The sequence below is a fragment of the Antennarius striatus genome, chromosome 23 (genome assembly GCF_040054535.1).
Source record: "Antennarius striatus isolate MH-2024 chromosome 23, ASM4005453v1, whole genome shotgun sequence".
Taxonomy (NCBI): Eukaryota; Metazoa; Chordata; class Actinopteri; order Lophiiformes; family Antennariidae; genus Antennarius; species Antennarius striatus.
In genome coordinates, this window is record NC_090798.1 from 2,030,805 (window position 1) to 2,050,780 (window position 19,976).

General features: G+C 37.3%; 4 protein-coding genes and 1 long non-coding RNA gene across 6 annotated transcripts; 3 read left to right on the top strand and 2 right to left on the bottom strand.

The window, feature by feature from the left end:
* Positions 1–428: 428 nt before the first annotated feature.
* Positions 429–5,854, bottom strand: tm4sf5 (transmembrane 4 L six family member 5). The gene is made up of 5 exons (XM_068308568.1): positions 5,590–5,854; positions 4,533–4,613; positions 3,723–3,862; positions 2,297–2,489; positions 429–898 (listed from the first exon to the last, which is right to left on the bottom strand). The coding sequence occupies exons 1-5, from the start codon at positions 5,761–5,763 to the stop codon at positions 881–883; spliced, it is 606 nt and encodes a 201-aa protein (XP_068164669.1). The 5' UTR covers positions 5,764–5,854; the 3' UTR covers positions 429–880.
* Positions 5,855–7,719: 1,865 nt separating this feature from the next.
* Positions 7,720–10,115, top strand: zgc:103586. 2 transcript variants are annotated; one of them, XM_068308409.1, is made up of 5 exons: positions 7,720–7,801; positions 7,888–8,004; positions 8,762–8,873; positions 8,957–9,014; positions 9,888–10,115. In XM_068308409.1, the coding sequence occupies exons 2-5, from the start codon at positions 7,932–7,934 to the stop codon at positions 9,999–10,001; spliced, it is 357 nt and encodes a 118-aa protein (XP_068164510.1). In that variant the 5' UTR covers positions 7,720–7,801; positions 7,888–7,931; the 3' UTR covers positions 10,002–10,115. The 2 variants fall into 2 exon arrangements, with proteins under 2 accessions (XP_068164510.1, XP_068164509.1); XM_068308408.1 differs by having other exon boundaries at positions 7,731–7,815.
* Positions 10,116–10,422: 307 nt separating this feature from the next.
* Positions 10,423–12,438, top strand: fis1 (fission, mitochondrial 1). Its single transcript, XM_068308111.1, has 5 exons — positions 10,423–10,489; positions 10,987–11,119; positions 11,817–11,893; positions 11,996–12,101; positions 12,198–12,438. Exons 1-5 carry the CDS (start codon positions 10,445–10,447, stop codon positions 12,299–12,301), a joined length of 465 nt encoding a protein of 154 aa, XP_068164212.1. The 5' UTR covers positions 10,423–10,444; the 3' UTR covers positions 12,302–12,438.
* A 3,711-nt stretch (positions 12,439–16,149) lies between these two features.
* LOC137590741 (uncharacterized) lies at positions 16,150–19,914 on the bottom strand. Its single transcript, XR_011034472.1, has 4 exons — positions 19,859–19,914; positions 17,958–18,055; positions 17,042–17,178; positions 16,150–16,287 (listed from the first exon to the last, which is right to left on the bottom strand). It is a non-coding gene; the product is annotated as an uncharacterized lncRNA (long non-coding RNA).
* cldn15a (claudin 15a) lies at positions 16,714–19,293 on the top strand. Its single transcript, XM_068308471.1, has 5 exons — positions 16,714–17,185; positions 17,447–17,611; positions 17,812–17,893; positions 17,975–18,082; positions 18,741–19,293. Exons 1-5 carry the CDS (start codon positions 16,969–16,971, stop codon positions 18,835–18,837), a joined length of 669 nt encoding a protein of 222 aa, XP_068164572.1. The 5' UTR covers positions 16,714–16,968; the 3' UTR covers positions 18,838–19,293.
* Positions 19,915–19,976: the final 62 nt, after the last annotated feature.

Sequence of the window (19,976 nt, forward strand, 5' to 3'; positions counted from 1 at the left end):
ACGTCAGTAAATCAGACTTTCTCTCAGACTTTGAGCAACAGCTTTGTGTTATCTGTGTCCGTGCTCACCTGGGTGCAGCTCTGCAACAGGCTTTTAACTTAAAAGTTAGGTAACAATTACCACGAATCAGCTCCATGGCAACTAAAGATTATAAGCTTAACCTGCTCCTATAAGAGGAGCCGCTGGCGCTTGTTGTTTTCTGTTTATGCAGCTGCAGTGCTCACAGTATCCACAGGGGGACATTCTGACCTTTGACCTTGTCTGGCCGGCACGGTAATCCTGTTAGATCTGGCTGTTTAGCCGCATGAGAACAGCACAACGTGAGTAATTGACAGAGATCCTCAGTGATTTTGCAGTTTTTCCGCCTCCTTAATCAGAGTTAAAGAGTGACACAGTTGGTGGTTGGTGTGGAAAAACATCAGACAAGGTCGCGCAAATAAAATGTTTAATGTCGAACAAGATCATGAATGCATTTCGAACGAATGAATAAAGCTCAGATATAATTAGAAAATGATCTTATTGTGTCGTCACGTTAACCAGGTAGACAAGAAATGCAAAATATTATTTACAATTCCACTTTAATCCACGTATGATCATTTTGGAGCCTGAAACGACTGAAGGAAACTCATAAATTATTTTTGTGAAATATTCAAACAAACTTACTAAGGAAAAGCAAATAAACCAAGACCTGGAATTAAATTTAAAACACAACAATGGAGTAAAACTTTAAGAAAACAATCATAGATCAAGTGTATGTAGATTAAAAACCAATAACAACCCCCAAGAGGCATCTTTGAATGTAAAACAGGAACAACTGATATGCAAAAATGCCTCCAGGACATCGATGAAGACGAAGCACGACTGTCATCTTCTTCACTTTTTACAGTCCGCCTTCATCCTGCAACGGGACAGAAGTCACGTGTTAACTCTGTGATGATTGCCCGAGCCGTGAACATCGTGTTAATGAGCAGACATCTGTTGAAACATTAGAAAAGTGAACGTGTTTGTGCAGCCGGATGTCCGGAAAATATCCTTCTGGACATTCGAGTCAGCAAATTTTGCTTTAGGAGTTCTTGCATTACGGTTATCCAAATGTTAAATCTAAGCTTAATCTTCAACCTGGCTGCTGAAGAGTACACACACACACACACACACACACACACACACACACACACACACACACACACACACACACACACACAGAGAAAAATGCAAATTAAGTCTGATCGGAACATTTCTTGGCCTCAACACAGGTGTTGATTCCTGTTTCTAGGTCACAAATACTGACCTAGAAATGAGTTCAAAGGATTAGACTCAAAACTCGCCTTACAAGCCATTTGATCACATGCATAAGAGCAGCAAACGTCACGTGTCAAACAACACGTCTTTGAACATGTGAGAACAAAATAATATTGATGAATGAGGAGAGTGAATTCACTTTAATGATTGTACGGGGAATTTAAAGCTAAAGCTAGCAATTAATTAGCTTATTGGCTCCAAAAACTGTACATATCACGCCAGATGGACCTGTCAAACAGTTCTTTAAACTGAGTCCATGTTCATTCATCCTGTAACTAATCCACCGTCTTTCTTGCATCTCTACTATAACCACATGATCGGAACTTAAAAAACATTTCATTTCCTTTCCCCCTCCATCAGAAGCCTGATTGAAGTGAAAACATGACAAAAGCTTCAAAGCTCTACATCACGTGTGTCAAACTTAAGGCCCGGGGGCCAAATGTGGCCCTCCACATCATTTTATGTGGCCCATAAAATAGGTCAAAAGTGTACTTTGATCAAAAACTACATTTCCCACAATGCACTAATTAGTCCCATTTTAACTTTGACAAAAACGTTGTGAACAAAGTTAACGTTCTAACTTGTGTCTGATGTTATTTTTCTTTATTGATTGATAGTTTGATCCTTGATTGATGAAGTTCTGTGGGTTTAATAACCTGACAAATTAAAAGGATTTATGTTAGAACAGAGAAACATGAAAACATGTTTTTTCTGTCTAACTGTAATGTTTGTAACTCGAATAAGTAAAATTCAAATATTTAACATTAAGGAGTAGTTACATCTATGTTACATTACATTGAGTTACATTTATTCGTTACATCTGACCCTTTGAGGACAGCCATGATGCTGATGTGGCCCTCGATGAAAATAGATTTGACCCCCCAGCTCTCTCTACATGCTTGTTGTTGTTGCTCCTCTGCCAGCAGCCAAACCAGTCGGTACAGACAACATCTCTTGGTAATAACTCTTTGATTGAGCGTCTGGATGTTTGACTCACATCTTTGCTCTCACGACAGTCACCACAGATGCATCCCAAGCATCCGTTGACGACCTGGATGCCGCACAACACCAGCTGCACCAACCCCACGGACAGCAACATGGAGAACAGCACCACGTGCCACATGACGGCGTTCTTGGGGTATTCGCAGATGCTCCACCATTCCTGGTTGACGAGGTAGCTGCTGTTACCTCTGCAAGAAAAAAAAGAAAAACACAGCGTTGATGAAAATTTGTGTGAAGCAGAAGAAAACACTTGAAACAAATAAATAAAGCTATGAGCAAATGTTTTCTACTTTATCATTTTGTCCAGACAAAAATAACACTTTAAGCAAGAAATAATTCATTTACTAACACAGTATTGATCCATACATTTTCAGCTTTGACTTGTTTAACTGTTTAATCTGATTTTTGTGAGCCTCGTTTTCAATCAAGACTCTAAATGCAAGGCTAGACCGCTAAAGAGCACAAAAACATTTAAAAGTAGAAATAAGCTATTTGGATATTTTAGGACAAAAACTGTTCTTTCTCAATGTTATAAGATTCTTCACATCGGACTTTGTTAGCCTTTTTTTTTTTACCCCCCTTAAGCAATTATTATGTCTAATATTTATTCAAGGCTTGACCCAGTTGCCATAATAGAAATGTGATGATGAAACAAATACAAAGTGTGGTCAGAAATAAAACTAGTGTAGTTAAAATAAAAACTAATGAAAACAAACAGATGTAGACCCCAAGAAGAAGATGAAAATAAGGGCAATAAATAAAGGTAAAGATCTTTAAATTCTACATTAATCTTGTAAAGAAAGCAGGAAACAGAAACAGAGAAAAGGAAGTTGATAATTGCTGGGGCAAAGTTCATCTAAAGTTGAATGTTAATGACTGGCCATGTTAATAAACTTAGTTCCCTCCCCATGAACGCTGCTGCTCTTTAAACTTGCTTATGGACAGTTATAATCAACATTCTGGAAATTTTAGTTAGATGATTAATTTTCATTTAGCCATTCTCACTTATGATATCGTGTGACATTAGAATTAGTAATTTGCTGGACCAAACTGAAGTCCTATTATACTGAGGCAAGCGATTGGTAAAGATACACTAAGAAGAATATTTGATCTTAACTGGAAAAAAATCAAGAATTATAATCTGGAGTTTGAAATGACCTTTGATCAAATTCAAAATAAAGAGTCCCTCCAAATATCATTGAAGTTTTACAGCAGGCTGTGACAGAGGGGTGTTTTATTCCCAGGCTCATGCAGGTTAGTTCTGCCCCCTGCTGGATCAGATTAGTATTTCACTTTTATTTTTATAATGAAAATACATTGAGATAAAAATCTGGAGATAACAAAGACACATAAAGACACATGATCAAAATGCTGCTATTTTAAAATCAAATTGTTTATCAGTATCAATGAAAAACGCTCACGTTCCGAGGTCTTCGAAAGGATAGATCCAGGCTTCGCCCACCCGACACTTGGGTCCAATAGCCAGGCCAGCTGAGGCCACACTGGTGCAGTAGATCGATCCAACCAGACCGAAACCAGAGCAGAAGACCGAGTTGAGCATCTGAAAAACAGAAAATAACAGGTTGCATCAGTCTTCCTGTTGTCTAAAATAATCTGAATTACAGCAAAACACCTTCAAGTACACTTCCTTTTCAAAGAAGTTTTTGATTATCAATATTTTTCTGTCCTTGAACTTAAACTTTAAAAGATTACTGTACACTGTTTCCTCCTAAAATAGCATAAGACAACATCTTTGAACTTTTGTGAACAAATAGCAAAAAACAATGCTGAGGACAAATTGATTAAAAATATATGTGAGGAATGCCTCCAAAGCATTAAAAATAAATCAATAGAAAAAAAATCATTACCTTCCTGTAATGGAATGACACTTCTTGCATTTTTAGGAATTAGCAGTACAGACATAGGAATGGCATTTGGTTATTTAACAACTTATTCAGTAATAATTAATTATAAATCCATTGGATTCATCAGGAAGCTGCTGCAAAGAAGTTAAACTGAAAACATGGAAGTTCCAGACGTCACTGACTAAAAATTGATGATTCTATTTGGTCCTTCAGTTTTTATGAAGTCAGGCTGGTCTTTGTGTTTTACAGTCTGTCTCCATGCGGTTTCTGCACCAGGGGTGTCCAATCTTTTTTGTCAGCATGGACAGATGTGATCATGTGAACATATCCGAGGGCCTACACTCCCTCTTGAATGACTTTACTCACCCTGCAGCGGTTGCCACAGCAACCCTTTCCACAGCAACCCTTGCCCCCGGCCCTGATAGCTGAGCAGCTCGGGCACAGCATCTGAAAAGTGAAGAGTTTTTATTCATAAAACAGGATTCATTACAAGTGAATCTCAGTTTGTCAGAAGTGTCTGATGTGAAGGACTGGTGTGTGTCTGTGTCGACATAAATGCACACATGTGCAGCCAACACAGTTGTGTTTATATTCTCTTATCTTCTTAACCAAATATTTGTGAGTTTCCCTCTCTGGTCTCAGCCGAGACCGACGTCCAGGCTGTAAACGGAGGGACAGAAACTCTCTGGGAAATATAATGTCAGGGTGATATAGATCAATATAATGATATGAAAGAGCCAAAGGTCTGAGATCCCATGTTTTATTGATTATTTATTGTTCATGGAAAAAGTTATTTTAGGAACAGGACTCGTGAGCCACACCCATCAAAAGTATAAAAAGTAAAAGTACTTGTGAAAAAGAAGTGATATACTCACACATTACATTAAGTAGTGAGTTTAAAGTGGACCTTATATATAAAGTGTAATTCTTTACATTTTGAGTCAATTTTAAAATATTTAATATTGACTAAAGTGGAAATCCTAATTAAGGGTATCTTTTGTTTAATAGTTAATCTTTATAATGTCTGATAACATTTGTGTTTTCATTTCATTCGACCTGAAATATTTGTAGGTTTATCATTTATGACCTGAACTACAACTTGAAATGAACTTTGGTTATTCAGGACTTTGACTGTCAGATCAATACTTAAATGATCGCTTCACCAGTGGGAAAGTTTAAGAGATATTTACTGGTTATTAAATGAATGAAAGCCGACATTCTTTCAGAGGTGAGACAAAGAGATTGAATAAAATTACTGTGCATAGATAATAAAAGATCTCAAAAGGAAATTATGTCATATGTCTAAAATCATTTTTTGATAAATCTATAAAAGCAGGCAATTTGTTTTTATAGGTTTACACAGAGCAGAACAAACATGGCAGCAGATTTTATAGATGTTCACAGTTCACGAGGCTTTACTCACAAACAGGCCTCCTCCTATGAGCCCCCCCATGAGCCACACTTGGAGGGAGATCTGATCGTTCTCCAGACTCTTCCCATCGGGGAAGAACAGCAGCAGGTTGGCGATCATGCAGATGAACGCCGTGGGCAGCAGGATCAGGCCCACCAGGCGGGCGCACTTCCCCGTGCAACACATGATTTAATCTGTTATTTAGTCCTATCCTGCTTTATCTGCTCTCGCTCTGAGATGCTTTTCCCCTCTTAAAAGGGAGAAGTATGTCATTGACATGTGGGCGACACTAAAGAAGGAGGCGCGTGAGAGTGAGGAGCTCTCCTGATGAGGTCACACACAGCCTGTGACGGCAAACAGCAGGGAGGAGAGGAGGAACAAAGGCCAAAGCGCTGGTGTGGCTTCATCGAATCTGAGTCCAGATGTTGGTTTCATCTTCAAAATCTTCAAAAACACACCAGAGTGAATACACAAATATTAAAATTCAAATGTAAAACAGATATTAAAGCTAAATAGAGGAGATGAGGGTGTGTGTGTGTGTGTGTGTGTGTGTGTGTGTGTGTGTGTGTGTGTTCAGGGGTTTTTCTGTGTGTTCAGACGCCCTTTGATACCTGCTCATGATGATACCTGGTCTATTTATGGCTGACTGTAAACACAAGAGAGGGCTTGGCCCACCAATTTATCTATACTGTACATATAAACTAATAAAGCTGATATTGATTATTGTGTGATCTGAACATGGGTTACAGCGACGGAGGACTCAAGTCAAACGATAAAGCTGGACTTTGTTTTGCAATAAAGCTTGAATTTGCGTTGTGAAAATGGGACAATCATGAAGGATATCAATTCTTTTTTTTAATTTAAAATTTTATTGAATTTTTTTGATTTTCCATTAACATAAACAATGCAGAAAGTAAATAATATAGAAAACAATCTCACATAACTCTAAAAAATCTGGTGTTACCCCACAGACAATTACATCAGTCTCTTATTTATACTTATTGATTCTTATGTTGATTATATTTAATCTATTATATTGATTATTATATTGATTCTTTTAATTTTCTGGTTTATCTTCTCTCTTGTCAGGTTGGAATATGTATTGGAATCTGGCTGCATTTAAATTACCCTTTCAGTTTGTCCTGTTTCCATTTTTAAATAGATGCTCATATTTATTTGGCAATAACTCTCTCTCTTACCCCTGTGGCGTTTTGCTTGCCTTTTAGCTCAAACACTCCATTCATTAATCTTGCATTCATTGACAGAAGGTTGTGTGAAGTAAAAATAGCCAACAGGATTCAGAGGAATAACCTGTCAGTGTGAAAAAGACAGAAAGTCAGGTTCATGTGTTTGCTTTTTGTCCCCCCCTACAGGACAACTAGCGACATTGCATGTGGATCAGGAATGCTTCAGGTGGAACCAGCTCCTCCAGTGTGGTGATGGAAACAAGACAAGTTTAAGTCTTAGGTCGGACTAGAAGACTACTTTATGATGTAAGTCACTGAAAAAAACAAAGAAAGGGACACTTAATTAAAAGTATTCACATGCATGATTAAAAGACAATAAGAGAAAGATGTGTAAGTAATAAAAAATGTTGTTATGACTCAGATTTACTCATCACTCTTCCTTCTTTCAGTCTCCTTCCAACTCTTCCTGTCACTTTTGTGCCATATTTATTTATCATTTTACTTTTTTCCACTCTTTTTTCAACAAATGATATTTTTATTTCCTGTTCATAACTGTCCTGTCATGACAGATTACATGCTGCAACGTTGGTTGTCTTTATTCTAAGGCTGTTAATTTCTAACTTCTTTGTGTAATATTTGCTTTTGCTGGAATGTCACTTTTAAAGAAAGATTTGTTCTTAAAAAAATGAGGATTAAAAAACATCTCATCTCAACTTGACATCACAGTGGACAGGGTTTTAAAGCGTGAAGTCAATAATCAGCGCATTATTTAATTACAGTCATTGATTTTTTTTATTTTTTTTATTTTTTACGGGTCTTTTATTTCCTTTTTCTCGCGAGACAAAAGTCACAAAAGTCGCCTCACATCTCGTGACCATCCATTCCCAAAATGGTCGATGACGTTTCGTCCAACCAGCCAATCAGAGAAGCCGTACAGCTGTCGTTTCTAACTGCAAACCTGTTGGACTAAAACAACAAAAAATGCCATTTGAAGTTGAACCCTCTGGATGAACGGATCCACCTCGACACGCATGAAGGTTTATAATGACAGGTAAATCCTCCCCACGCGTGTCGTCATGTTTGTCTAATCCGGTTTAATCCCGGGTTTTTCTCTTGTGTTCAGATCAAGTTAACGAGCTCATTTCAAAGTGCCTCCAGGCACGGGACATGGCCTACTGTCCGTACAGCCGGTTCCCTGTCGGTGCGGCCGTCCTGACAACAGATGGCGCTATAATCACAGGTAAACAACCAGCAGCAACTTGATTTATTGAAGAAAACAGAAAATAAAAATACCTTTGTTGGTTATTTCAAAAAAAATATTTGCCTCTTATCTGATTTCTTCTTTTTTTTCTGGCGTATTTGTCAAATAAATGTTCCAGATTATCAAAAAAATAAATAAAATTTAATGATACCCTGAGTAAATACAAAATTCAGTTTTAAAATTACTATGTCATTTCTTTAGGGAAATAAATGTTCCAGACTTACATGGTTAACCCATCCCTTGTTAAAGAAAGATTTAACTGTGATGAATTGTGATTAATCGGAAAACTTTAGTAGCCACACCCAATCCCAGATTACTGATCAGACCTGTTAGGTCAAGGATTTACTTAATTAGAACCTGGATTTGATTGGATCTCAACACGTCTAAAGAGATTCATGAACAACTGAAACAAGCAGTGACGGACATCTATAAATATGTAAAGGGATATAAAGTCACATTGGAGGCTTTGTGACTCAAATGAACCAGGATGGGAGCCGTTATCCACCCAGGAAACTTTCTTATGCTTCATTTAAATGCGATTTTAATTCGGATTTCTTTTTTCTCAAATTGTTGTTTCATAAAACAACATCAAACTTTGTATGGAAGGCAAGAAGAGATGAGGAGGTCGTGCCTGATGCGTTTGAAAGTCGTGCACAAAATGATGTAAAAATGCAACCTTGAATATAAAAAGTCTTTATTTGTCTAAAATAGAGTTCAAGTGTTGTTGTATTTCCAGGCTGTAACGTGGAGAACGCCTCCTACGGTCTGACGGTGTGCGCCGAGCGGACAGCCATCCAGCGGGCCGTGGTGGAAGGACACCGGCAGTTCACTGCCATCGCTGTTGCCTGGTAACACCTGACATCAAAACCACATCAGAGTTTCATCAAAGCACCGTCATCCCATCCTGACTCTATGATTCCGTTCTGTGCAGTGAAATCAAAGACCGATTCGTCGGGCCGTGTGGAGCATGTCGGCAGGTTCTTATGGAGGTGGTTGATCTCTTTTATAATACAGATAATGATTACCTTGTGATGAGAAGGTGGTGCACTGAAAAACTACATAACTCATGCAGTTGTGTCTGCACACTATTAGCAAGACTTTTTTTTCTAAGACAGGGTAAGAATTAGTTGAACTGTATTCATGCAGATTAATTTATTTCATGTTGGGCTGAATTGCACCTATAACCAACTGAAGGTTGTTTTTTAGAGTTTTTAAACCAGAGGGACTTACTTTTCCTTGTCAGACCCATATCTTGGTTTTATAGTATGGGTGTGTTTACAGCAGGAGCCACTGTATGTCAGGTTAAACATTAATAATTACAGCTCGGCCGAATAAATGTTGGAGCTTGCACAAAATGCAGAGCACCGCTATTCAGCATATTCTCTCGAATAAAGAAAGAGGATTTTATTCTTAAATCGTATCACTTAAAGTTTTGAAGTTTCCTATTCTGATGAATTTTTTTAAATTCCTTGAATATTATCTTGACCATCTAAGTTACACTTTTCAAATGACATGCAACCAAGATGCAACTAACAATTACCAGGTGGAAATATCAATTTTAATGCTTGTTAATCAGGTAATCTGGTGAAATATAGCGCAACACAGGTGAGGTGCAGTCAAGACCATTTCTGCAGGACTATGGTGTGGTTTACCAAAGAATTTAGGATGTCTGACGTGTGTTGCAGCCATGCTGGATGGTCTATAAAAATTAGAAAATTATTTATTACATAACTTTGGTTAAAGCGATTTTGTAATAAAACAGCACATAAAAATTCTGAATATTAAAAATATTTTAAATGCTGCATTATGCTGCACATGTTTGTATTTTTCCTACACTACGGTGCATCATTCTGTCGTTCCAGTTTGGACCAAACTGGACTGTGTACTTAAGCAAGCCAGATGGATCTTACAAAGAAACCAGCCTGAGTGAACTCCTGCCTCAAGCTTTCACCCCAGGACACCTCACAGAGAACTGATGACGTCATCATCAGCAGAATTACTAGATAGAACTCATTTTGTACCTTAGTCGTCTGCCACATCCTGCATTTCTGTTTCTGCAGTTGTGCAAATGATGTAGACAATAAAACATGTTTCACCAAACACATGTTTAAATATGCATTATTTATTAATACTGTAAGGGTAGTTTATTCAAGGTGACAATATTTAACTACCTTAAAGTGATGTGAAAAGCAAAAGAATTTAAACAACTCAATGAATATCAACTATTTCATAAGTCCTGGTAATTATTAGAGTCAAAATTTCCACGTGAACCTTTAAACAGGTTCGAGGATCCACGAAATAATGACATAAAATGTAGATTTAGATAAAATCCTGAGTACTGTATGTCTTTGTAGATGACGTCACTAACCCATTTGTCACATGACGCTGGTGGGCGGGTCGAAAAACTGTATCCGGAAACATGGAGGCCGTTGTGAGCGATGTTGTAGCGCCTGAAGACCTTATAGTAAGTTTTTACATTATTAAACCGCGGTTCTTTTGATTAACATTCATAATTATACGTATGAAATACAGATATTTGTTCTTAAAATATTTACTGACTTTAGAAATCCATCAACTCCGTTAAAAGATGACGTGCCTGACGGAACTTGGTTTCGTCACGTAGCTAAATGCTAAATGCTAACGATCGTGTTATGATGAAATATGGCTGAAATGTCGTCGTGATCCCCGCTGAAAACCGTAGATAAATCACTGAAATAACGAATGGAATTCACCCACAAACACACAATTTATATCTATAATTAATTAATTAATAATTGTGTGCTCGTGTGTGTATTTACACACACAATTTTAGGTAAATTTCGCTGTCGAACCTGAAGGGGACCTTTCGATTCCTGTTTACACTCAACAAATAAATATCGTGTACAGATCATGTCAATAAATAAATCTCAAATTAGAGTCCATGGACGACACATGATGGACAGTTTCTGTCTCATTTTACAGAAATTTGAGAAGAAATACAATGAAGAACTGGTGAAGGGAGCTGCCTCCAGAGAAGCAAAGTTTGAATATGCTTGGTGTCTGATCAGGAGTAAATACACACAGGATATCAAGAAGGGAATTGTGCTCTTGGAAGGTGAGTACCTAAATCTAATTATTGATCTATCAATCTACCTACTAATTACTGATTGTTCCTGACAAGTTGACTTGTTAAGGCTGGATGATGGTATCAGAAAATACACAGCAGTTTCTTTGGGTAAACGTGAATTTCATTTCCTTTTGGGGTAAAAAAGGAAGATTATGTGAATATTTCTGGTGCTGATAAGATAAGACAAAAATAAAGATAAGAATGAAATATGATAAGATAAAATAAGATAAGGTGATTCTTTTGTCTGTGCGCCGGTGGGAAGTTTCACACTGTTACAGAAGGGAGTGGGATAGTAGGACAACTTAACGGTCAGCATCTGTATCAAAAGATAGAAATACATAAAAAGTAAAGTATAATACATCATAATGTGAGTGTCCATTCTGGAATGTGAGGTCAGTCTGTTCCGAGTACAGAGGTCTTTGCAACGGCTTGTTTTACCAGACAAACCTTTTACCTTACATCACACCAGTGTAATTTGTAGGTCAGATTATGTATGTCTGGTTTATTTGTGTTGTACTGAATAGGTACTTCTAGATGCATTTGACCTTTTATCTAAAAAACAACCTTTCCTTAAGAGGGGATATTTGTCATGTCTTGTCACTATTGTAATTTGGGTAACATTTTGTTCACTTAATCAGCCCCACTTCATAATTTATTCAACAGCTTGAATCTTTGTGTCTTGTAGAGCTTGTGCAGAAAGCATCCAAGGATGACTCTCGGGACTTCCTGTTCTACCTTTCAGTGGCCAACTACAGACTCAAAGTATGTGTCATCCCTAAAGTAACTATAATACTGACATAGTGGAACATATTGTGTTCGTTCTGTTTCATGAAGTACACGTCTTCTGCCTCGTTCTTCCTTCAGGAATATGAAAGAGCACTAAAGTACATCAGAACTCTCCTGAGGAACGAGCCGGGGAACAAACAGGCGCAGGATCTGGAGAAACTCATCGAAAAAGCTTTGAAGAAAGGTAAGTGCCAGTTTGAGACGGAACTGAACAGCAGAGCTTGACTACTTGTTCCAGCGAATGAATATGGAATGCCGACTCTTTCCTGTCGTCTTGCAGATGGTTTGGTCGGCATGGCTATCGTCGGCGGAATCGGCATTGGCGTGGCCGGTCTAGCGGGACTCATCGGCTTGGCTGTGGCAAAGGGAGCGACTAAGTCTTAACTTGGATTTGGGATCATGTCATCATTTTGCTGGACTGACACACTGACCTTTTCGTCCTACTTAAAAAACAAATACAGTGGCTTGAAGGACATAACAAAGTTAATTGTACTGCGGCTCATTAAAGGGTTTGGATGATACCAGCAAATAACCTGTTTTCTTATATTAACTGGGGTGAGATTGACCATATTGATGGCATTACTTAGCTGTTTATGTTCCACTACACCACAGCATGGCACTTTCTTATTATTTTTGTTTATAAAATTGTCAAGGTGCAACATTTATAAAAATTTTAAGCATGCACCTCAGCTTAAATCTTTCATGTTGACATTTATTTTCAGTAAGAATCTTCATTAAAGTTAAGAAAAGCCTTATTTGTGCTGTTAGAAGTGTGGCGTGTGATGCCAAAAGCAGCAGTAGGGGCGAGTTTTACATTATAAGAATTAATTTTGTTCTGAATACAACTTCAAATAGGGACATTAAAGCCTTTGTTAATGTAAAAAGCCATTACTAACCCACACCTCTGCTATATGTAAAGGCTTGTATTTTCATCTGGTTCAGTAAAATGGTTTTGAATGGAAATATTTGCGGTGAGGGGAAGTGTAAGTTTGAGTTGTGTTAGTGAGATCTCTTGAGAGAACAAGTTCAACAGTTTTTACATTTATTTGCAGAAAGCTTTTGTTTCATGAACTTTAGTTATCCTCTGAGAAGATGAGAATGATTTTGAATTGAACGTCATGAATAAACTATGATTGTAAAAAAAAAAGTGGCTCGACATCAAACCTGTTATTAGAACTACTGTAGTTATTTTACAACTTCACACTTGTGAGTTTTCAGAATTTGATTAAATAAATCTCTTAAATTTCTGCAGCAATTGGAGGTTAAAAACATGCAACAGTGAACAATGAGAAGATTAACGTGTGCAAATATATTTGATATATAATGTGTACGTTTTTGTGATAACTTCTCAAAGGCCTTTAAACTGGTTGCGTGTCAGCAAACAGTCATTTTCTTAAAAAGCACCCATTGATGGAACAAAGTCTAGCTTATGATTCATTCGTTATCGCTGTCATTTATTGACACGATCAAATTTATGGTGACGTTTTTAGTGACCGCTGTTATTTTTTATGATAATTATACATACATTTGAACCTTTATTATTAAGAATGGGTCATATGTATTTGAGCAGAAACATGTCTGGCCCAGTTCACTCTCGCATCTATCATCCTCACATTTTGACCCCCAGGTGATTAAAGTGGCTGTTTTACAACAGGAAGGCTTGTGGAGTGTATCAGTGGTGTGTGTGGGGTTATCAGCCTTGGGAGGCGTTACTCATTAACCCGCCTGACAGGACCGAAACTCCCCAGAGACGGAAACGGGGAAAACAATCATCTTTGTCGGTGTGAAAAAAGGGAATGATAGATGATAGGAGATAGACCGAAAATGGTGGAGGTTCTTACAAAAAAACCTCAGGATCCAATAAATACACCAAAGTTGGGATCATTTTTCAGATTCGAAACACTTACATGAATAAAAACACTTTAAAACCAAGCTTTTGCTACAGTTTTGGTCCACTGGTTGATGATCCACTGGTTTATCAAGAAAAAAAGAGAACACTGAGAAGATGATGTGTTGCCTAACTCCACAACTCACACCTCATTGATGTGTCATCACAAAGCAAATTAAAGTTGTTGCTTAATCCAGTAGAACAAACATTTTACTGTCATTGATTTTACAGAAGGAAGAAAGGATTTTTAAAAAATCGTTTTTCTTCACTTTTTCTGCTTGAGACAGGACTTGAATAGCAGCTAAGACCTACAGGGAACAAAAAAACTTGTCTCCCAGTCTGTGTGTTTATCCATCTGTTGGATGGTTGATTCCAGGAGGTACTGAAATAACTTTTTATGCTAAAATAATTGTGAGTCTTGTTTAGTCAGTGGTGCAGGAGTGAAAGGAAGGAGAAAATGCACCGTTTGCATGAAGTCGAGCACCAAGAGTGCAGAAAGTTCTGATGTAACTATGATGAAACCCTTTTATATGACAAATGCTGCAACTTGGCGATAAAAAAAACACCGGAACTATTAACAAAGGAACAATTTAGAAGACAATTCATGAACACCAAGGACAACCTCTTTGAGGACATTCATTCAGGTTTTTTACATTTTAACCTACTTTTGTGCTTTTTGTCCAGAGGGACGTCCCATAGAGTATTTTCCCTCATCTGCACCTGGAGGACACTTTGTTCTGTCCTCCTGGAGGATCATGTCATCATGTTTTATTCACCATAAATCCACACAGAGATTTTTTTTTAACCATTCATAAACTCAGATGAGCTGTTTCAACACCAAGTTTCATCAGATTTGACTGAAACAGCAACCGTCAGTGTATTTTAAAGCAAATATTAAAATCCTTTGTGCCAAACTTCCAAAATTGTGTCTTCATGTTTTTTTTAACTACTCTGGAAATTTTTAAAAAATATTCTTATCAGTGGGTTTTAACATCTTCTAACTCGTTTGTAACATTTCAAAGCAACAGCATATGTTTAAAAATATCAGCAAATTTATTCTAATGGATTTAATTAAATTTTATTTATTTAAGTCCAGAAAATTCTGTATGTAAATATTTTACCTTCAACAAATGGCTGAGCACACCCTGTCCCCGGTGTGTATAGTAACACAGCTGTAAAAGAATAAAAACAACTTATCTGCATTAAGAACCCAGAGTTTATTATACAGGCGTGAACTGACGGTTCAGGATTAAGCAAGGATCGTTTCTGTCTCTTTGTGTGTCAGCTTCACCCTTATTTTCCCTTTTTTTTCTTTTTTAATTTTATGTATTTGTTCTTTATTTGTCTTCCTCCGGTTCGTTTATGTGAAAGCGTATTTAAAAAGGGTGAGCTTCTAATCAGGGGTCACCTTTAAAATAATCACATAAAACTTGTTTTCGCAGACAAATGGACTTTTGCAAACAGGCCATAAAACGAGACATTTATGGGATGTAGTTTGAAGTTTAATGTTCTGCCGTGTTAAAATTTCTTCAAGTGTATTTTTCCATTGAGGAAGAAAATTCTCTATACTTTAATTTAGACTTTTAAAAAAAATTCGCTGTTACTCATTTAAAGCTTTTTAATCACATGTTGCCTAAAAAGCCTAGATAACTGATATAACCTGAAAAATAACCTGAACCTGCAGCTTCACAGAGTTTCACCTGTTTATTTAGCAGCTTGACCCCCCATAAATGCAGAGTACAAAAACCAGACTTGATAAGCCAAACCTAACTCTAAAATATACAATAAATAGATATAAAAAGGTATGTGCAATTGTGTAATAAATAAAGATGTCAAGATCTTTCACATTGTGGCAGCATCATACACGTTCCTCAACAGAGAAACACCATCAAATGAAAGATTTTATTACTTCTCAAAAGCCAGGCCTTTATTACGTTGTGCAGATCTGCATTTTTAAAATCTCTGTCAAGACAAATTCTCTGTAAATAAAGCCTTTCTTAGAGCTAAATATACTAGTCTTCACCACTGTCCTTAATTTTTGGTGTCAATGACGGCTTGATAAAAAATTAGATCAACTACAGCATCAAATGTACTTATTTAGGATGTCGTTTGCAAACTATTCCAGTCTTTATTCCCATCGGCATCACTGACGTCTGCTGATGGAAACTCATTGGTGACCTTTGTAATGCTGGTTCACAAACCTCCTCACCCGTCTGCGCTGGAGAACTCTGTCTAAGATTTATCTGAATATTATCTGCGCGTGAACTCTACCCTCTGGATTTGGAGACACCGACCCAGCGGCCATTAGGAGGATAATTAATGAAGACACACAAACACAGAAAGTCGGCTGCGAGGACATTTATCTCTAGATTTAAGCTGTGGGCTTCAAATTAAATCAATGACATGTTGGCACCTTAAACACTGCCAGGTTTGATGTTCGGTCTTTGTGACCTTCAGTCTTCTGGCCTCCAGATTTTCCAACCTAAACAATAAAAACATAATCATTCAAATTCAAAATCAAAAAACTTTATTTGTCCCTGAGGGGCAATTGAAAGCACATAACGCAGGATTGGTGTAAAAGTGCAAAAATACAGTGTAAAAATAAACAATAAACATAAATAATAATTAAATAATAACATAAATACACTGTTTACGTTAATTAATAATTCCAAAACCTAGTTATTATAGACCTAGTTCATTCTTAACATAAACTGCAATTTTTTCATTTGATTGTAAAATACATCCAAAACTGCTAGTAAATGCCCTCATTACAATCATTTATTTATGATCGTATTAATTTTGAATATAAAAATGTGATTGAATATGTTTAATAAACATACACAGAATGGAGTCATTAAGAGGCAGGTGACCTTTGGACCCTGAGCGAGCCGATAAACACCTGTTCAGTTTCAGGGGTGTAAAATGCAGATGAACAAAAAAAAAAAAAGAACACGCTTGAGGTGAAGGGGGAGGAGAGAAAGTAAGTCATATAAATCATTATAGACATCTGCTGGGCTAGACACGTCTCAGACGCCACACGCTCACACACTCACCGGCTTTTTGTCAACGCCAAATTGGATGTTCTGAAAGTTTTTGTTGGTATTTAAGAAGCTTGAGATCCGGATACGCTTTCGCTCGACTGCTTTGGGCCTTGGAGGGGGTCATGGATCCGATCGTGGAAGTAGTGGCTTTGGTGCTGGGGTTCATCAGTTGGGTGATGGTGGGGGTTTGCTTACCCAATCGCTACTGGAGGACATCCACCGTGGACGGGAACGTCATCACCACCTCCACCATCTACGAAAACCTGTGGATGTCCTGCGCCACCGACTCAACCGGGGTGCACAACTGCAGGGAGTTCCCGTCGCTGCTCCGTCTGAGTGGTATGAGAAAAATGGTCTATTACTACACAAAATGATTATTTTTTTATCCATCTTGCATCCATCAGATATTATTTCAACTGTCACAATTAAAACCTGAAAGAAAAGTCTGATTATTTATTATTCCTGCTAAGCTCCTTGAAGTTTTCTTCTGTTGAGTGGAATATTTTCATTATAATGTGTTTAAATCTGGCAAACTGGCCAAAATCTGATCTTCAAAAGACAATAGTTTAGTTTTTTTGTTTTTTTACATCCTGTGTTCAGGATATATTCAAGCATCTCGAGCCTTGATGATCACTTCCATAGTGTTGGGCACCTTTGGACTGGTGTTCGCCTTGATAGGGTTACAATGCTCAAAGGCTGGCGGAGAAAACTACGTTCTCAAAGGGAGGATTGCTGGCGCCGCCGGAGTTATGTTTATGTTTCAAGGTAATAATGATGATACAAAATATCATTAAAATGTGTTTTATTTACAAAAAAGAATTCCCTCATTAACTTTAAGGGTTAATCAATCATCTACAAATTTCCTCCTGGTTTCCTGTAAGACTTTGGACCTCTATTTGATATCTGGCAGTTTTCCTGGTGTCTTCTCAATGATTAAAGAATAATTGTCTTGTTTCTGCTAAAAGGTGTGTGCACAATGATCGCAGTGTCCTGGTATGCTTTCAACATCACTCAGGACTTCTTCGATCCTTTCTATCCTGGGATAAGGTGAGATCGTGGGTGAGGAGGATGGGATGACGAAACGACCTGAGGTGAATGTGGCTGACTCAACTCTGCTTTATGCTGCAGGTATGAGATAGGAGAAGGGCTTTACATCGGCTGGTGCTCCGCTGTGCTCGCCATCGCCGGAGGAGCGTGTCTCACCTGCTCCTGCCAAATCGGAACAGCAGAAAAATAGTGAGTTCTAAATATTTTTTATCTAGAAAAAGATTCATTTATAATAACCTTCTCCATTATTATAACGCATTTCCATTGTTCTCTAATTGTTCTTCTAAACTCAATTTTTTTTTAGTGAAGCAGATGTAACGTCCTATTATGCATCAATAATTTGGTAAAATTTAAAAACAATTTAATTTAAAAAAATTATGTTTGATTTTTTAAAACACACACACACACACACACACACACACACACACACACACACACACACACACGATAAATGTTTTGACTGCAGAAAGATCTTCTCTTACGACCTCTTGTGGCCAAACTAATAACTGCAGGTGAAGAGCTCATTGTTTTCTGCTGAGACCTGCACAAATATGAACCCTTTGTTCATTTAGGACCTATTTTTAATGGTTAAGAAAAGGCCATTACGTCAGACTAATGCAGTTTTAATAAGCTGCACCATCAAAAGAATTTTAAATGAAGTAGAAAGGGGTGATAACTGATAAACCATGATCATCTAATCCAGTCCGATCACCTGTCGCAGATGTTTTAGAAAGAAAATCTGATGAGGCCTCAGACATGTTGAAGCCACCACTGAGTTTTGTGCCACCTTTGTGCCATTTCAGACATTTTAATATCTCATGTTTTGTTTCACCATCCTGTTTTACAGCCCTTTGCCTTATCAACCCAGAGGAACTATATATTCTGGTGCTGCACCAACAAGAAGCGTAGCTGCTAGCACTTATGGAAGAAATGCTTACGTTTGACCGGGATATGAAAACACACACACAAAAAGAATTTGAATGTTCTACAATTGGCTGAGATACACTCTTTCCTCATGTGAGATCTTTACACTAAAGGTGGAAGCTTGTTGTCTATAAAACATTCGCAGATGGAAATATTGTATATAAAAACATTTCAAATGTGGATTTTGTAAAAATAATAGCTTTTAATTATTAATGTTGTGTAAAGCAAAGGCATTTATGAATGTACAGCCACATATAGTGTACTAATGCAGTAGCTGTATTAATGCTTCCCTGATGACGTTAGGACGAATATATTGACATGGTCATATTTATCATTTGATCATCTGCATAAACACAACTACACGTCACAACTACACATGTAAGATTAATTGTGTCCTCCTTTGTACAGTTTTATAGATAGTCCTGTGAAAGAGGGTTAAATCCTCATTTTGATGTATTTCTGTTTTTTTTTTACATTTGCAACCAATAAAATTTGTTATGTGTATCACTTCAGTTTGACTTTATAGTTTATGCTAAATAAATATGATAGCACATCCATGTTAGACCAAACTTTTTCATGTCACACAACCCTAAAACTGTGTTATCCCTGGGTTCCTTATTTGATATGACTTTGCTCTTGATGTTTTATGATGTAAACCTATGAATTTATGTGTATTCTAATGTATTTTGCACTGTAAATTGAAGTGACCACATTATGTCTTTAACATTGTTCGACAAACACTGCAAAGTAGTCCAATTTCCATTTTCAAAAAAGGCTACGTACTGTATTTCACAATGCTTTGTGTCGTAAAAAAGATAATGTAATATAATCAAAGGATATTAAATAATCATAATGAGATTTTTATTTGTATAGCTACCATTAAGATCCTATTGCTGAATAAGGTGAAAGTGAGGAATTACTAAACACAAATTGCGCGATATTCACGTATTTGAACAAGCTGAAAAATTGGTTTCTTGGGAAACCAAGAAAATGATTATTAACTCAGCATTAGTAGTACTTTTCCATAAATATTTGACTTGCCTCCTGATCAACAAACACTGGTCATGATGCTTGGATGAAGCACTTGTCGCCTCCCTGGCTCGCACAAAGAAAAGGGGTCAGTGTTAAAATAGTTCCGCCAATCAGAGCAGCCCACGTT